This window comes from Candida jiufengensis (genome assembly GCF_024610255.1).
Source record: "Candida jiufengensis strain CBS 10846 chromosome Unknown scaffold1, whole genome shotgun sequence".
Classification (NCBI taxonomy): Eukaryota; Fungi; Ascomycota; class Pichiomycetes; order Serinales; family Debaryomycetaceae; genus Lodderomyces; species Lodderomyces jiufengensis.
The window spans coordinates 499,133-518,199 of record NW_026261562.1 but is presented as its reverse complement, the minus strand read 5'-3'; the positions used below and the strand labels follow the sequence as shown (position 1 = coordinate 518,199).

The 19,067-nt window shown below is 27.1% G+C and overlaps 8 protein-coding genes across 8 annotated transcripts; 2 read left to right on the top strand and 6 right to left on the bottom strand. All coding sequences in view use genetic code 12, as the record gives it.

Annotated features, from left to right (window-relative positions):
- Positions 1–697: 697 nt before the first annotated feature.
- On the top strand, positions 698–4,174 carry CPA2 (carbamoyl-phosphate synthase (glutamine-hydrolyzing); the record flags this gene model as incomplete). The annotated part of the gene is made up of 1 exon (XM_051764661.1): positions 698–4,174. The coding sequence occupies one exon, from the start codon at positions 698–700 to the stop codon at positions 4,172–4,174; it is 3,477 nt and encodes a 1,158-aa protein (XP_051618051.1).
- Positions 4,175–5,213: 1,039 nt separating this feature from the next.
- CHO2 (phosphatidylethanolamine N-methyltransferase) lies at positions 5,214–7,811 on the top strand (the record flags this gene model as incomplete). The annotated part of the gene is made up of 1 exon (XM_051764660.1): positions 5,214–7,811. One exon carries the CDS (start codon positions 5,214–5,216, stop codon positions 7,809–7,811), a length of 2,598 nt encoding a protein of 865 aa, XP_051618050.1.
- Positions 7,812–7,879: 68 nt separating this feature from the next.
- Positions 7,880–8,713, bottom strand: KGF54_004007 (exosome non-catalytic core subunit; the record flags this gene model as incomplete). The annotated part of the gene is made up of 1 exon (XM_051764659.1): positions 7,880–8,713. One exon carries the CDS (start codon positions 8,711–8,713, stop codon positions 7,880–7,882), a length of 834 nt encoding a protein of 277 aa, XP_051618049.1.
- Positions 8,714–9,477: 764 nt separating this feature from the next.
- Positions 9,478–9,872, bottom strand: KGF54_004006 (uncharacterized protein; the record flags this gene model as incomplete). Its single annotated transcript, XM_051764658.1, has 2 exons — positions 9,478–9,690; positions 9,867–9,872. 2 exons carry the CDS (start codon positions 9,870–9,872, stop codon positions 9,478–9,480), a joined length of 219 nt encoding a protein of 72 aa, XP_051618048.1.
- A 257-nt stretch (positions 9,873–10,129) lies between these two features.
- KGF54_004005 (uncharacterized protein) lies at positions 10,130–10,522 on the bottom strand (the record flags this gene model as incomplete). The annotated part of the gene is made up of 1 exon (XM_051764657.1): positions 10,130–10,522. One exon carries the CDS (start codon positions 10,520–10,522, stop codon positions 10,130–10,132), a length of 393 nt encoding a protein of 130 aa, XP_051618047.1.
- Positions 10,523–10,979: 457 nt separating this feature from the next.
- KGF54_004004 (NDE1) lies at positions 10,980–12,674 on the bottom strand (the record flags this gene model as incomplete). The annotated part of the gene is made up of 1 exon (XM_051764656.1): positions 10,980–12,674. The coding sequence occupies one exon, from the start codon at positions 12,672–12,674 to the stop codon at positions 10,980–10,982; it is 1,695 nt and encodes a 564-aa protein (XP_051618046.1).
- A 1,161-nt stretch (positions 12,675–13,835) lies between these two features.
- Positions 13,836–16,520, bottom strand: ASG1 (Asg1p; the record flags this gene model as incomplete). Its single annotated transcript, XM_051764655.1, has 1 exon — positions 13,836–16,520. One exon carries the CDS (start codon positions 16,518–16,520, stop codon positions 13,836–13,838), a length of 2,685 nt encoding a protein of 894 aa, XP_051618045.1.
- Positions 16,521–17,577: 1,057 nt separating this feature from the next.
- ARC1 (Arc1p) lies at positions 17,578–18,732 on the bottom strand (the record flags this gene model as incomplete). Its single annotated transcript, XM_051764654.1, has 1 exon — positions 17,578–18,732. The coding sequence occupies one exon, from the start codon at positions 18,730–18,732 to the stop codon at positions 17,578–17,580; it is 1,155 nt and encodes a 384-aa protein (XP_051618044.1).
- Between the last annotated feature and the right edge of the window lie 335 nt (positions 18,733–19,067).

Genomic DNA, 19,067 nt, shown 5'->3' with positions numbered 1-19,067 from the left:
AAAATAAAATATTCAAATGGTGGGGAAGAACTACCAGATGAGTTACAATTTTTTCTAGGTACATTTTAAAATGAAGGTAATATTGAGAAATCTATATAGAATTTTTCAATAATTCTATTGCGGTAGTGAAGATGATAAACTGAAATTATTATTCAGTTGATTTGTATTATTTTCACTTCGTGATGGTCCAGATTTGGAAAAATTGTAGACTTTGTTATTTTAAAACATACATTGAAATAATTCACAACAATATTATAAACTTAGAACTCATCTTAGAACTCACTTGAATTTGACCCATAGTTTTGAATCTCATGCCAAATCTCATTTTCAATAAACCTAATAGATGTTATATCTTCTACTGATTTATATCAACTTATTAAATTAAAAAGTCAATTATGAATCATCTTTAGGTATTTGGTAGCACCGTGACGTAATGATCTTTAATTTTTAATACTCATTTCTTAATTAAGTAACAGTTTTATATAAAAATTTTGTTAACCGCGTTAAAGTTAATAAGAAGAAATAGAAAAATTTTTCAATTTATATATGTATATACAATTAAATTTTTTTTTAATTTCAACTTTGACAACCACAATTATCTAATAGACTTTCATTTCTTGTTACTTTTTTCAATTAATAATTCAAATATTTATTCAATTTAAAAAACATTGTATTTTCCACAAGTAAATATATCACGATGTTATTGAAAAATAATTTGAAATTAATTTCAAATCATTTCAAGAAATTTCCGAAATCAACTACTACAAAATCATTAACCTCACTCAAATATAGCGTACCTAAAAGACAGTTCTCAATATCTTCAATACAATTTCAAGAACAAGAATTAAAATATGCTGGAGGAGATTTATTAAAAGCATTTGCAAATGAACATTCAGAAAATTTAGTTGATGTTTCAAAAGTATTAGTTATTGGTTCTGGAGGGTTATCAATTGGTCAAGCAGGAGAATTTGATTATTCTGGTTCACAAGCTATAAAAGCTTTAAAAGAAGCAAATAAACAATCGATTTTGATAAATCCAAATATTGCAACAAATCAAACATCTCATGCATTAGCTGATGAAATATATTATTTACCAGTTACTCCAGAATATATTACTTATATAATTGAAAGAGAAAGACCTGATGGTATATTATTAACTTTTGGTGGTCAAACTGGTTTAAACGTTGGTGTTAAATTAGATAAAATGGGAGTATTTGATAGATATGGTGTTAAAGTTTTAGGTACACCAATAAAAACTTTAGAAACTTCAGAAGATCGTGATTTATTTTCTCAAGCATTAAAAGAAATTAATATTCCAATTGCTGAATCTATAGCTGTTGAAAGTGTTGATGATGCTTTAAAAGCTGCAGAAACTGTTGGATATCCTATAATTGTTAGATCAGCTTATTCATTAGGTGGTTTAGGTTCAGGATTTGCAGCAAATGAAGAAGAATTAAGAAATTTATCAGCACAATCATTATCATTAGCTCCACAAATTTTAGTTGAAAAATCATTAAAAGGTTGGAAAGAAGTTGAATATGAAGTTGTTCGTGATAGAGTTGATAATTGTATTACAGTTTGTAATATGGAAAATTTTGATCCTTTAGGTATACATACTGGTGATTCTATTGTTGTTGCGCCATCACAAACTTTAAGTGATGAAGAATATCATTTATTACGTACTGCTGCTATTAAAATTATTAGACACTTGGGTGTTGTTGGAGAATGTAATGTTCAATATGCTTTACAACCAGATGGGTTAGATTATAGAGTTATTGAGGTTAATGCAAGATTATCACGTTCTTCAGCTTTAGCTTCAAAAGCAACTGGTTACCCATTAGCTTATACAGCTGCAAAAATAGCTTTAGGTCATACATTACCACAATTACCAAATCCTGTAACAAGAACAACATCAGCAAATTTCGAACCATCTTTAGATTATATGGTTACTAAAATTCCAAGATGGGATTTATCAAAATTTCAACATGTTAAAAGAGATATTGGATCAGCTATGAAATCAGTAGGTGAAGTTATGGCTATAGGTAGAAATTTTGAAGAATCTTTTCAAAAAGCTATTAGACAAATTGATCCTTCATATATTGGTTTTCAAGGTGATAAATTTGATGATTTAGATGAAACTTTAAAAAATCCAACTGATAGAAGATGGTTAGCTGTTGGACAAGCTTTATTACATGAAAATTATTCAGTTGATAAAGTTCATGAATTAACAAAAATTGATAAATGGTTCTTGTACAAATTAATGAATATTGTTAATATGTATCGTGAATTAGAATCAATTGGTGAATTATCTAAAATCAATAGTGATTTAATGAGTCGTGCTAAGAAATTAGGATTTTCAGATAAACAAATTGGACTTTGTGTTAATGCTAATGAATTAGAAGTTAGACAAGTTAGAAAAGATTTTGGTATTATCCCATTTGTTAAAAAAATTGATACATTAGCTGCTGAATTCCCAGCAAATACAAATTATTTATATACTACTTATAATGCTACAAGTTCAGACATTGATTTTAATGATAAAGGTACAATGGTTTTAGGTTCAGGAGTTTATAGAATTGGATCTTCAGTTGAATTTGATTGGTGTGCAGTATCAACAGCTAGAGCATTAAGAGAAAATGGTAAAAAAACAATAATGATAAATTATAATCCAGAAACTGTTTCTACTGATTTTGATGAAGTTGATAGATTATATTTTGAAGAATTATCTTTAGAAAGAGTATTAGATATTTATGAATTAGAAAATGCTTCAGGAGTTGTTGTTTCAGTTGGTGGTCAATTACCACAAAATATTGCATTAAGTTTACAAAATAATGGTTGTAATGTACTAGGAACAAATCCTGAAGATATTGATAAAGCAGAAGATCGTCATAAATTTTCACAAATTTTAGATTCTATTGGAATTGATCAACCAGCATGGAAAGAATTAACATCAATTGAAGAAGCTGAAAAATTTGCTGATGAAGTTGGTTATCCAGTTTTAGTACGTCCTTCATATGTATTATCAGGTGCTGCTATGTCAGTTATTAATAGTAAAGATGAATTAGATGCAAAATTATCAAATGCTTCAAAAGTTTCTCAAGATCATCCTGTTGTTATTTCAAAATTCATTCAAGGAGCTCAAGAAATTGATGTTGATGCAGTTGCAAATGAAGGTAAAGTTTTGGTACATGCAGTTTCAGAACATGTTGAAAATGCAGGAGTTCATTCTGGTGATGCTACTTTAATATTACCACCCCAAAATTTATCACAAACTTTATTAGATAGATTAAAAGAAATAACTGATAAAGTTGCTTATGCATGGAAAATTACTGGTCCTTTTAATATGCAAATTATCAAAAATGATAAAAATGGTGAATTAAATGATTCAGAATGTGAATTAAAAGTTATTGAATGTAATATTAGAGCATCAAGATCTTTCCCATTTGTTTCAAAAGTTTTAGGTTTAAATTTTATTGATATTGCAGTAAAAGCTTTAATAAAAAATAATATACCAGAACCAATTAATTTAATGAATAAAAAATATGATCATGTTGCAACAAAAGTTCCACAATTTTCTTTCACAAGATTAGCTGGTGCTGATCCATTTTTAGGTGTTGAAATGGCATCTACTGGAGAAATTGCATGTTTTGGTAAAGATTTATTAGAAGCTTATTGGACAACAATTCAATCTACAATGAATTTTAATTTACCATTACCTGGACAAGGTATATTATTTGGAGGAGATTTAACTAATGATAAATTAGGTAATGTTGCAAAAGAATTAAGTGGATTAGGTTATAATTTTTATTCAGCTAATGAAAAAGTATCAGAATATTTGAAAAACTACGTTTCTGAATCAGTGGAAGTTATAGAATTCCCAAAAACTGATAAAAGAGCATTAAGAGAAATATTTCAAGATAAAAAAATTGGAGCAGTTTTCAATTTAGCATTTGAAAGAGCTAAAAATTTATTAGATGAAGATTATGTAATGAGAAGAAATGCAATTGATTTTGCTATACCATTATTTAATGAACCAAATACTTCACAATTATTTGCAAAATGTTTAAAACAAAAAATTAATAATAAAATTAAATTTGATAAAATACCTGATAATGTTATAGTACCAAAAGAAGTTAAAAGATGGAGTGAATTTATTGGTGGTAAACCAGTTTAAATACAAAAATTATAATTATTAATTAGAGTTAGTTACATATATATATATATATCATTATTAACAAAACGATTTAAAAATAGATTAAATTAATAGTATTAATAATAATTATTATTGTAGTATCTTCTTCTTTATATATCTATACTAGATTATAAAAATATTATAAAATATTTCACATGTAAAAATTTATAATTTTAATTAAAGTATCACACGACCTAAATTACGATAAGAATTAAATAACAATAAGTTAAAGGTATTACGACATTTATATATTATATTTTAATACATTTTAATACATTTTACATATACATATAAGTAATAAGAGATAAAATATATAATATACGGTATAATTAAAGTGAAACCATTATTGACCTATAAATAAATTACATATTAGTTGGTCCAAGAGGGGTCTAAACCATATATACAACATCCCTGCAATTATCAATCAAATTCAATTTAATATTTGACGAGTAATAAATAAATAAACGTATAGATAAGTAAAATGTTAGAAAAAATTAATTGTGTATCTTTTTTGTATTAAATGGAAATAAATTTTACCAACAAAATTTAAAGGATTAAATAATAATTTAATAAAGATTTACTAATATTAAAAATAATAATTTTAAATTTCTTGATTATAAATTTTTCATTTTTTTTTACAACCAAATATTTATCAACTTCTATTCAGGGTTTTTTCATTTACTTATTCATTACTTATAATTCAAATTATATTTCTTATTCTTTATCATCAAAGACAAAGTTTGATTTAATAAGTCACAATACCTTTATCTTACATTTTTTTTATTTCACTCAAAACCCCATATTCCGGAATTTTGTGATTAAATAAAAATTTCAACAATTTTGTTAAATCATATTTATCAAAATATTATCTTTTTGTCATTTTAATTATTCAAGTTGATCCATTTGTTCAGTTCTATTTTAATTCATTTCAACAATTTTATTCACAATTTTAGAATATTTTTAAATCTGAATTTAATTAAGCAAATTTCACAAAAAAAAATATTTATTATAAAGATTTCATATGACAACTACAAAAATTAAACTGTCTTCATTTCCAATGAGTGACAAGAATCATAATGTTTCGTTTGAAGATGACCAATTAAAACCTACAACAACATCAAAAGGTCCAAAGGGTATTACTTTTTCTGGTGAAACTTTTATTGTCCCAGAAACTCATGATATGGTTGAGGCATTATTTGATCCAACTATTAAAAAATCAAATTTAGAAATTATAATATTAGGATGTTTATTATCTAATTTATTAGTATTTTTAATTCCACTGAATCAGTTAAGAATTGGAATATTTGTTGGATTATATATTTTTTGGAGATTGTCTTATAATTTTGGTATTGGTTGGTTATTACAACAACAATCAATTAATAATAGATTAGTTAAGTGGGCAACAAATGGAAAAGTTTTTGATTTAAGAAATAAATCATTTTGGGCTAATTTTTTACAAAATGAATTGAAATCTCAAAGAGGTGATGACTACAAAATTGATTCATTACCAATAGAGTTCAATACTTGGTTAATTTATAGAAAATTTGTTGATTTGATTTTAATGAGTGATTTCACTACATTTTGTTGTGTCGTTTATGCTTGTGGAATTGCCAATTCAAAAGAATTTTCAAATGTTTGGACTGTTTATTTAAGAGTTATAGTTGGTTTAGGATTAATTTTATTTAATTTATGGGTTAAAGTTAATGCTCATAATACTATCAAAGATTATGCTTGGTATTGGGGAGATTTTTTTTTCAGACAAATCAATAATGAAGAATTAATTTTTGATGGAGTTTTTGAAATGGTACCACATCCAATGTATTCAGTTGGTTATATTGGTTATTATGGATTTGCATTAATTGTAAAGTCTTATACTGTTTTAGCAATCGCTTTATTTGGACATTTCTTACAAATGATTTTCTTACATTATATTGAAAATCCACATATTGATAAAATCTATGGGCCTTCTAAAAATGAAATCAATTTGGTTAAAATATTGAAATTAAAAGATTTGAAAAATTTTGATAATTTATCACCGTTAGTTGGGTTATATAATTTTAATTTAATGAGAGCAAGTGATTTTTTAAATTTGATTTTGGTAGTTACTTATGGTATTATAATTCCAATATTATCTAAAAATTCATACAAAATATTTTTTAGTTTAACTGTGGCAACAAAATTATTAGAAAGTTTTAGTATCAGTATTTTATTAGTTTTACAAAGTTACTCCAAATTTTTCACAAAATGGTGTCTTTCGAATGATATACCACTTGAAAAATCCTTAAACAATTGGGCAATAATTTACAACACTTTAATCAATTTAACTTATTCATCATTATTTGGATTAAATGTTATAAATGTATTACAAAACTCAACAGATTACCTTTTCAAAGATTTGTTTTACCTCAGATTATTCTTAGGGTCATTGTTGATATTCACTCAAACTTGGATTAATGCATCAATAATAGATCTGATTGGTTATTTCGGTTGGTTTTATGGTGATTTTTTTATTCCAAAATCCCAAAGTTTTACAAACCATATAACAAAAGCCGGAGTATATCGTTACTTAAACAATCCTGAACAAATATTTGGAGTTTGTGGAGTTATGGGAGTGTTTTTAATTTTCCCAACTTACGAAAATTTAACTTTATGTATAATGTGGGTTTTAAATAATTTCATTCGTATTAATTTTATTGAAAAATGGCATATGATTAGACTTTATGGAGAAAATGAAGTTAATCAAGATTCGGGAGTTACCAAAACTTTCAAAAAGCATTTAATTCCAGATGTTATTCAAAGAAGAATTAGTAATGATGAACCATTGAGAAGAAAAAGTTTTGGTGGTCAAAATTTAGCTGATTCATTTGATAATTTTATTAGAGATTTAAGAAATTCTAAAACAAAATTATCACAACAAAAATTAATTGAATTATCACAAAATTTATCATTTGCAAATTCTGAATACAAGTTGGTTCTTGAAGGTTTGAAACAAGATGATGACAAAAAATCTAAATATACAACTATTGGCTCTCCAATTACTGTTAAATGGCAATCACCAACCACTGCACATTCAGATAAAGATTGGATTGGATTATATAAAATTGTACAAACCACATACTCAAGAAACAAAACCATCCTTTCATCAGCTGGTAGATGGACAAATTGTAAAGATTTTTCTGGTTCAGTGGTTTTTGATAAAGAAAAATTATTTTGGGAGGAAGGAGTTTATGAATTTAGATTTCATTTAGATGGTAAACATGATGTTGCATATATTTCAGAACCTTTTGAAATCAAATGTGATAAATTGGATGTACCAATTGATGGAGATGAAGAAATTGAATTCACTAATAAATTAAAAGCAAAAGTATTTGATAAAGTTTTGGATATTGATACCACCACAACTTCAATACAATCAATTGCAACTCAATCAGAAAATGTATTAAAAGTTTATAATTTATTAAGTTCATTAATTTTCCAAACTACTGGTATATCAATAAATTCCAAAATCTTTATAAATAATGATAATATAACAATTGATGATGTTTCTAAAAAATTAATTGGTATAAATAAAGTACTTAATGAATTATCATATGATTTGACTGTTAAAAAAAATGAATAGAAGATATAGAGCTTGTAAATAGGCAACCAAAAAATAATAAAATATAGACAAAAAGTATGTTCTTTGATTTATTCATTAAAACTATTAATCAAGTAAGAATTTAAATTTGCTCTAATTAATTTTGAAACTTTACTACATTCATCAACTAATATATTCATATTTTCTTCATTTACTTCCATGTTAATACTTTCAAACCAACACCCAACAATTTCATCATTTTTTAAATTCAAAAAACTAATCAATGCAAAAATTCCTGAATCTTCTTCCTGTAGTAAATTTTCTCCAACAAGTACATCTCCATTTGAATTTAATTTAACTATTCCACTAGATATAATATCTTTAATTTCAATCCCAGTATCAATAATCGCTAAACTTGTACATATCATAATCCAATTAATTAACCATAATAATCCAGAAATTCCCGTTGCTGAAGGATCTATTGAAATAATACTAATTTGAAAATCAATTGTAGATTTTGGATAATTTTCTAATAATATAGTAGATAATATACAATTCTCAACAAATGAACTTATACGATGTTCTATATTACTCATCCCCACAATTGGTTTTTCATTCCCATTATTACTTAAATTTTTAAAATTAAAAAAATCAGATAATGGTTGTGGTACATTATTTAAAAATTTTGTTTCTATACTTATTGATGCTTTATCTAAAAATGAACCTCTAATTGGTCTAGGACCAAATACTGATACTTCTATTATTGTTGAACCTATTTCAAGGTATGATGAACCATTGGAATTTTTTATTATTGAATTTTTTAAAAAGAATTTAGGTATTTCATTTTCAAGTTTGGTGGAATTTTTTGTGTTGATATTTTGATGTTGCGGGATGTTGGGTATTATTGTATTTGATGGCCCTAGTATTCTTCTTCTATCACTCATTAGTATTCTTAAAATTATGTGGTTGATTTTTGTAAATAAGATATTTATAATTGTAGTTGTAATTGTGATCAGACATGTCTGATGAGCTTTGTTTAATTCGAAAAATATCGATACCTACTTGTTGCAAAATTTGGTAGCAACCCGTACCAGAATTTTGAGTTCATACAAAGATTTGCAACAAGAGTAAGAAAACTGCTTGTAATTCATCTTTTTTACTAACGATCCAAAAGTTGCATTTAAAAAGTTTGGAAAACTTAAATCGACTTGTATTTAATTGTATACCGGAATAAATAACGGAAGGAGCAACAATCGCATCATATGGACTTCCAACAACTTTCAGAATTTTCTAAAAATTGGTTTAAAACTGATTTATCAATCAATATGGGAAATTTTTTAATTTGTAATGTAATTTGTATTTCAACTCAGTCTTAATAATGTAAAGCGAAAAAGTTATTCATTAAATTAAATAAGTCCTTCAGTTTTTTGCAAGTTTAAAAATGCACTAAAAATAAATGTTGCAACCAAAACGAGAACACTAGTACATTTTTCAGTCGATTTTAATGCTTCAAAAACTGAGCAATAAATTGCGATCAATTGCACAATGAACTAGAATTGGATCTTTTGATCCATACAAATTACATTTACTTTTTCTCAATAAATCCACTGATGCTGTTGTGAACTTACTTGGAAGATATTAAAAACATATGTTAAAAATATTCAGTCAAATTTTTGATGAAACATGCACCTCCCGTAAGAACAGAAGGTCAAAATTTGAATATAATAAAACATCTAAATCTTTGTGAATCACTCACAAGCCAAGAATGCAATCCACAAATCATCCATAATTTTATATCTGTTACAGCTAACTTAAAACCTTGCCATTCAGTAACTTGAGCTTCTTTATCTGAGTCATCAACATTTCCTAAATCTTTTCTTAATTTCCCCTGAGTAAGATCTTTTTCTTGTTGTGAAAGGAACTTGGTATTTGATGGAGTATTTGGTAAAATCCAATAAGCCAATGGAGCAATTAAAACAGTGAGGCAACATTTGATAATAAATAAATATCTCCAATCTTCAAGACCATCTAATCCATCTACTTATAATATACCAGCAGCTAGTAATAACCCACTAAACGCTGAACTAGCTAAAGAACCAGCATATAAGATTGAATTTTTTGAAGCTAAAGTCTTTTTATCTTACCATGAAGATAAGATCAATAAGGCCGCATAAACCTAAATTTCCAGCATATAAAGTAGCTTTGAAAGGTCTTTTTTTAATTGCACCCAATCTACCTCAACTATCAACACCATCTAATGTAATTTATGGTTTACCTTTTACAAAAACATTCATTATATTAAAAACATAGAAGACATATAAAACCTACAAAAAAAAACTGATTTTCGAAAGCTTTACTACTCAAGCATCAAATAAAGTAGCCTCATCATCACTATCATCATCATATGGATTTACTCTAAATCTTCCTTGTTGATGCTGTTGTAATTGTTGTTCTTCTTGTTGTTGTTGCAACTTTTTTGCTTTGTTTGTACGAGCAATACATAAATTTGCAGCATGATACCCTCTTAATCTTTCTTTATCTTCTTTAGTTTTAATATCTGATGGTTTTGGAGCATTTGAGTTTCTCAAATAATATTGATAAAACATGAATAATGTGTCACATCTAGCTCTGGTATAATCATCTGTTCTTGGGTCAAAAAAACTATCATCAACTCTATCTACTCGTTTTTCACATAATTTATTGAACAAATCCATATAATCTAAATATGATATAATTCTTGTTTTGATCGTCATTGGAAGTTGGCTGGAAATAAGAAAAACTTTACAAAAAGCATGATTCGTAATGTTGGAAAATACGAGCAGTACAAAAATTTCTTATCTTTAATTTTGAAACATAACAAACTTGTTAAGAGAGTTCAGAAGTAAGGAGAGATCGATACCACTAAATGTTTTAGATTTGCACACAAATTCAGATATAAATAATAACAGTTTTTTTTTTTCGCCAGATCGCTTACCAACAACCCTAATAAAAGCTTCATTGGGAGTTTTCACTCATGTAAGTTTATGCAAAGAAATTTGTTTCAAAGTTGTATGAAATATATGACACAAAATTTGGTAGCTTGGTCCTTTAAGGTTTTGGCTGCAAAATAATACACCACATAATCTTATAATATTTATGCTCATAAAATTCTATTAAAATGTAAGTCTATATATTGCATGTCTCTATCAATATAAATAATGTCTATAACCTCTACTCTCTTGAACAATCTCTACCAAATAAACCAACTTTCAACCAATCTAAACAAATTAATATTTGATTTTTAACGGAAAGACACATATAAACATATGCAGATCTCCAAAATAAGAAAGTTAAATTACCACCAGTCGAAACATTTGACCAAGAACCCCAAGCTAAATCAGCAACTGCTTTTTCACTACCAATATAAGCTAATGAACCTTGATAATTATAAATAAAATGAGGTAAATTACCTTCTAATCTATTACATCTTTGTACTGCAAATTCGGAAGGATTTGATTCATGACTTATTTTATATTTCATACTAGCAACTTTTTGTAATTTTTCGAAATAATCAGCTAAATATTCACCTTGTTGATAAGCAACTTGAGCAGTTGGTGGATATTTTGTAAATGTACAATCTCCCAAAGCATAAATATTATTTGAACCTTTTAATTTTAAATGATCATCAACTAACAAACCTCTCTTTGCATCTTTTTGAGCTTCAATTTTATCCATTATTATATGTGTAAAATCTCTTGTTGAATTACCAGTTGCCCAAATCAACATACCATATGGAACAATTTCTGTTAATTGATTATCTTTGTGGAAAATTGTAACGTTATGATTATCAACTGAATTAATCCTTGCACTTGTAACTAAATTAATATTTGTATCTTTGAAAACTTGATTTGTATATTCAACTAATTTTGGATTAAAAGTATGCAAGACTTTTGGTTGTGATTCAACTAATGTAACTCTTAAATCTTTTGCAACTTCAGGTGCCCATTTTTTCAAATCTTGATCAATATAATCTTGAATTTCTCCTGCGGCTTCAACACCAGTTGGTCCACCACCACATACTATAACATGTAATAATCTTTTACGTTCCTTATCATTTTCAGGTAACATATTTGCTGCCTCAACTAAATCTATTAATGTTTTTTTAATTCTTGCTGAATCACCAATTTCTTTGACAAAAGTTGAATGTTCTGCAACTCCTGGTAAACCAAAAGTTGAAGGTTGTGCACCAATTCCAACAACCAAGTAATCATAACTTATATTTGCTATAATATGATCTAACCCATGCTCAATATGTTTTTTTGGATGACTTGATGAAGAACTATCTTTTGCATGGCCAGAATATACAGTAGTTGATTGTTGAATTTTCAATGTGTTTGTACTTGGATCAATATCAATTGCTTCGGCTTCTAAATAAACAACTTGTCCTTTACATCTTCTAGTAATAGATCTAACTGGTTCCATAATTGATTTCATATCAACAGTTCCAGTAGGTACACTCGGTAATAAAGGAGTAAATAAAAAATAATTTCTTGGTGAAATTAATATAACATTATATAAAGTAGTATCTAAACTTTTTAACAATGGCATGGCACCCCAACCAGATCCTAATATAACTAAAGTTTTCTTTTTCTCACCATTTGGAAAGGTAGCAGATTGTGGTTCTTGAGCCACTGGATGAGTTTCTTCATATACTTTATAACTTACAAATCCAATAAATCCAGCAACTCCTAAAATACCTGCTCCTAAACCATATTTTATTATTTTAACAAAAGTTGAACTTTTTCTTGGTTGTGGAATATTTGTAGTTGAATATAATCTTTGGATCGGTATATTTCTTATAAGGTTTTTATTTTGGAATTTTGTTGTAGATATGAACCTCTTGGTGGTTGAAAATCTACTAAACATTGCTTGGTCCTGTCAATTTCTTTTCTTAGTGGTTTGATCTTATTAAAATGATTTATATTAATAAATAAAATTTCAATTTTTTATTTTATTACCGAGATTTAAAATTCTATTGTTTAAGTTTAATCTTAATGGGTAATTTTATTTTTAGTTTGATTAATTTAAAAACGTTGATAATATGATAAACGATTGAAAGGTAAAAAACTGTTAGTAAAGATGATTTTAAAAGAAGAAAATTTGTAAGTTTAAGTTTATTTTTTAATATAATTTCATATATAAATCAATATTTCAATTATGTCAACCATTTTGCAATTCATTTAGTAAAAAAAAAATTAAACAATCGGTATGAAAAAAAAAAAAAATTAGAGTAGCAATTTAAATTTAAGTCTATAACAATACGATGATACATTCAAAGAAGTAAAATATACGGGTTTAAATCATAAGGTTTTGTAACCATTATACTTTAACGACAGCATTATTGTTTCAATCTGTATTCACTCGCTCTACGTCAAATAATTTAAATCGAGAACTTCTTTAATATTTTCACAACCAAAGTACTGAATTAAAGATCTCGATAATTAAAATAAGATTCTTCTTTGTGTTTATATCACAAATAGAAGTATTTAAATAGTACAAAGCTTGGTTCGGATAATTTATTATTATGACAACATAATTATAATCGATAACCATCACAAAATCTAGAGTCCGATCTTGGTTTTTTTTTTTTTAAGATTTGACTACTTGATGTCACATTCTGTAACTATAAACATAAACTATTAGGATCGGCTAATTATTTCTTATACAGACTTTGAGCTAAACAGTCTAGTTTAGAAACGTTGACTCTTTCGAATTGAATGAGCGTTTTCTATTGAAGAAAAAAAGTTATCCGAAGTCCATTAAGAAAACAATAACATATTTGTCTTGTCTATTTGGTCTCCAGTCTATTCTTGCTTTCTACACCATTTTAAGTTTGATACCTAAGCAACAGCATTAATTTCAGATCTGAAACTTTGGTTTTTTAAGATCAAAATTTAAAGCTTAAATTGCAGGACAATACCGTAAAGTCCGTGAAAAAGTTCTCGGTATATACTAAATACTCTACATTTCAAATTTAAGTTTTTTTTTATATTAAATTGATACACTTACAAATTTCTAAATACACTCTTAAAATGGTGGTGAGTAATCGAATTGATTACTTGTAAATTCGTTATTCAAAGTACTAAAAATCTCATCAAAATTTATTATATCATCAGTATTGGTAGAATTAATAGTAGGAACTGAGTTAGTTGATAAATTATCAGTATTTGTTTGATTATTGGTATTGAATTGATCAGGTTGTGGTTGTAGATTTGCATTGTTGTTGTAGATGTTTTGTGTTTGTTGAGGATATTGTTGTGATTGTAAAGTAGGTTGCTGAAACTGTGGTTGTTGTTGAACTTGTTGAGCTTGTTGTTGTTGTTGTTGTTGTTGACGTTGTTTTTCATTACTTTCCAACATATAAGGTGGTAAAATTTTACCAAAAATTTGAGCATCTAATTTATCAAATACACCAGGCATATAATCAGCAGTCAATTCAGCTCCAGTTTTTTCTCCAACTTCTTGATTTTCTTCTTCTTTTATGATTGATAATTTTTCAATATTTACAATTTCTTTTGGAATATCAGTAGTAGATTGAAATCTTACAATATTACTATTACTAAACAATTGACCTAAATCTTCCTTTTTGGAACTTTGTGAATAGTGATTATTGTTGTCGAAATTTTTAAAAGTATCTTTCACATCATCATTTAAAAATTTTGATGAAATTTGTTGCTTTTGTTGTTCTGGATTCGAATTCGAAATTATGCTTTTTCCACTTTTTTTCATTGATCTTGAAGCTGTTCTTCTATTTAATTGATCAAATAATGTATTTAAAATGTTGTAAATTCTTAACGAACTGTTTGATGAGTTTTTTAAACAATCTAAAACTTTTTTACCAATTTCAATATCTTTTTTAATTACATCAACATTCAAATCATCATCAAATAATACTCCTGCGGCATTAACTCCCATTCCGTTATTATTATAATTAGCAAAATGGTAATAGTAAATTAAACATGCAATACTGAAGAATATTGTATACATTGAAAACCAATAAGTACCCACTAGTAACTGTTGATCAATCATTTTATTTGCTAACTTCACAACCATTCTGGCTATTTTGATACAATTTCTACCTCTAATCAATGATCTTGGATCACTTGAGGAACCATTCATTGAATCACTAATAAAATGGATGAAAGGTCTATATAACATAATTTGACAATTTAAAAATGCTAAATGAAGATAACAATTGGCCAAAATAAATTTTCTTGGAATATCAATTTTATCTGAATTAGGATCGGTTGGTTGCAATTCAGATGGTAGATTATCTAGCCATTGCTTCAATTCAATTTCTAATTCAGTTACTTTTGCATGAATCTTATCTGATGAATATGTATTAGATGATGATGTCAATTCGTCATTTACATCATTAACTTTTACAGGGTATAATTTTTTCAAAATATGTGACAAGATTAACATTAATTTGGTATGATGATTTGCACAACCTGAAGAACTTAATCTACCATCTTGTTTATCAAATTGATAGCCTTGTCTTGTGATATTTTCATCATCTAATTCAACAGGCAATTCTTGATCAAATTCATCTTCAGTTAATGATCTTGGTAAACCTAACAATGAGTTAATGTATATGTCCATTTTATAAATAGTGAAAAATAATCTTTTTCTGGTATCAATTTCTATTGGATCCAATTTTTTCTTTGAATTTTGGAAAATAGATAAATTACGATGTAATCCTTCTTTTAATGCACTTCTTAACGCTATACCAATATACGAATAACAAGTTGATAGTCTAGCTGAACATTGTAAATACATGATCATCATAATAATAGTTTGAATTGAATTGATGTCTCCAACATTACTTATATCAATTAATTTTCTTGCTTCCAAAAAATATTTAAATCCATCATCTTCTAAATTTTCATTATGACTAGAACTTTCATAAGGAGTTTTACTAAATAAACAACCACAGGCCAAACTTGAATATAGAAATGGTAAGAATTTATGTTGTCTATCTTCGTACTCAGAAGGGTCTAGTGAGTATAATAATTCAATTTCTTCTAATAAAGATGGTCTGTGATAAAACCTAAATAAAACACAAGCTTTATACCACGTAGTGTAAATTAATTGTAAGGTCTCCTCTTTGCTTGGTAATAATGACTTGATTTCTCTTGGTGACAATGGTAATGACAGGTCTTCTGATGAAGAGCCAACTGAAGCTTGTCGTGGGGGTGGAATTATAGTATCTTTTTCATACATGAAATCGGACACATCATTCATGTTTTGTATTAAAGTACTTGGTTTTTGTTCAACATGACTTACAGCTTTTTGAAATCTTTCCAAATCGAATTGTAAATTTTGATCGAAGCAATTAAATTGTAATTTCGGTATTAGTGTACTAATAACTTGTTGAGCAATAATTAAATTTTTAGTCGGATAAGAATCAACCAAGACACCATTTGACGACGATGATAATTCAGCACCTTGATAATCTCCATATAATGCTCCGTTGGCAGCTGCTTGAACTGCAGCTGCTTGTAATGCTGCAACACTTGGTTGTGATGGTTTGGGAATTCCCGGATTTTTTTTATTTCTAATGTTCGGGGAATCATAGCTGCAGCGATAAGAGTATACTGTACAGTGGAGACAAGGACGAAGCCCGTCACACTTTACTTTCTTCTTCTTGCAGATGTCACATGCCTTGGCAACTCGTTTCTTTCTTGGTTCAGATGAAGGTTTTTTGATCATATTTCTTCAAAAAAATTAATTTTTCTCCGGTTTTAGCGGTAATCTTATTCAGTAATTTTGGCTTATTCAATTGTTATTAATAGCATTAACAACGAGGGGTGATTGTAAACTGTTGGGTTTACTCGCAGATGTTGGTATTGTTGTGGATTGATTATTTTAATAGTTCATGTTAAAAACTAGATTAAAATAAAAAGTGATTAATTTTGTGTCACAGAATAGAAATTGAAACTTTTTGTGCTACCAAATGATTTATAGTGTGGACTTATTCATTTGAACGTTTGTTCAATTATTTTATGTATGTTATGATAGAGAGACAAAAAAGCTATAAAAGATTAAGTTATGCTGATATTGTTAAGGCATTCACTTTGGGAGGGTATTTATATGTGAAGTTTTAATTCTTATCTCAAAAAACTCAGAAAAATGAAGTACCCCAACCTTCTTTTCAGTCTCTACAAATATAAATAAAATACTAAAATGAAACCACTTAATATTATATTTTAGATTTAGCTTTTCTTTTAATTAAAATATAGAAAGAAATGAAACCATTTATTATATTCAATTTTTCACTAACAAAATAATTTGGTTAAAGATACGAAAATGAATTTTTTGGATTTAAAGTCAAATATACACTTAAAAATTGATTTGAAAAAAAAGGCGTATCAATTGGTGAGCCTAAAGAACAAGATAGGTAATTTTTTTTCTTAAGACTCCATAAATGTCAGGACCCTTATATTTTATATGACTTAATATATTATATTTGAGATTGTTTCATATTGCACGACTTTGAGGTTGATGAAAGCTACCAAATACTTGTAACTGTTTTGTGTAATATTCTAATACAAGTAGAAATTTTATTTCGTTCCTGTTCAATTTTTGTCAGTGCCTCGATATTTATCTATCAATAAAACACTGGTTTTGTCATATCACATAACAAAAACCGAAACTTCAAACTACAAAAGTGATTATAAGATTGTTTATTTTCACAGCTCAAAAGCTTAAATTACAAGGGTAATCATTTGTTCATTAAATGCCAACTATTTACTTTACAAATAATAGTCTAATTAACTTTTGCACCAACAATTGAAGTATTTTTACATTTTTCACCTTTTTCATTTACCAAATAAACAGGATCTTTACCATCTTCAGTAAAAGTAACCTCAAAATTATCGGTAGTTGTAAATTTTGGTTGTATAGCTTCCCAAATTTTCTTTTTCGGATTTAATTGTTTTTCCGGTTCACCTTTGTAAGTTTCAAAGAATATTTTATCACCAGCTTTTGAATTTGGTGGAGGATTTACAAATTCAACTTTATCAGAATTTGAAGCACATAAAACCATGGCACAAGATTTTACACCTCTCATTGTTACTGGTTTTAAATTAGCCACTACAATAATATATCTTTGTTGCATTTCTTCGATTGGTATATGATTTACTAAACCTGAGCAAACAATTCTTGGACCTTCTTCATCTCCCATGTGGATAGTTGACACATATAATGAATCAGCATCTGGATGTCTTTCTGCTTTTTCAATAAACCCAACTCTTAAATCTACCATTGTTGGTGTTGGTGGGGCAACAGATGCTGCTTTTTCTTGTTGTTTTTGTTTCTCTTTTTCGGCATTAATTTTAGCTTTTGCTGCTTTTTTAGCTTCTTTGGCATCTAATCTTGCTTTTCTTTCTTCTTCACTTAATTCCATAAATGGTGTCTCTTTTGTTTTTGATTTATCAGCTTTTGCATTATTTTTTGGTTCTGCTTTGGTCTCTTTTGGTGCAGCTGTTTTATCTGTTGTAGTTGGTTGTGCTGGTTTTTTCTTTTCTTTGATTTCTCTTGGTAATTCAACATCATAATCTATTTTAATTGGTTCTGATACTTTCACCAAAGTATTTTGTACAAGATCAATCCATCTTAATACGTGTCTATATTTTGCTAATTCTTCTTTGGTTGTGGTTAATTTTGAAGCTTCTGGGAATAATTTTTCAAATACCAATAAATCACTTCTTGAAGGTACTGAACCAACTAAATAAGTTTTATTTCTTAATGAATCATTAATTTTGGTAATTGTATCTTTTTCATCTAATCTATTTGATAAAGTTTCAAATTGAGATGATAATGCATTTTGTTCTTTATTTAATTCTGGGAATTTAATTGTATTCAATTTTGATGGAATTTCATTAATTGATAATTTTGAAAAGTTTGAAATAAAATCAGTCATTATTAATTTAATAAGAGACTGTTTTGGTGGAATATATTTAAGAAATAATGAAGTTATTTTGAAATTTATTTAATTAATTTCTTAGATCTATTATCGAAAGAATTTTTCATTCTTCTACTTTTAAATAGATTACGTTCGTAAATTTTAATTATTCACACGACTTAAGATTGTACATAACAGTAATTTTGCAATCAAGTTTATATATTTGAATCACAACTTCCAGAGTAGTGTTGATTATTGAACTGCCCTTAATTCATTCAAATTGAGTATATAATTGCATGGTTTTATTCTTACATATTAACAAAAACTTTTTCAAATAGCTTTTTAAATATCGT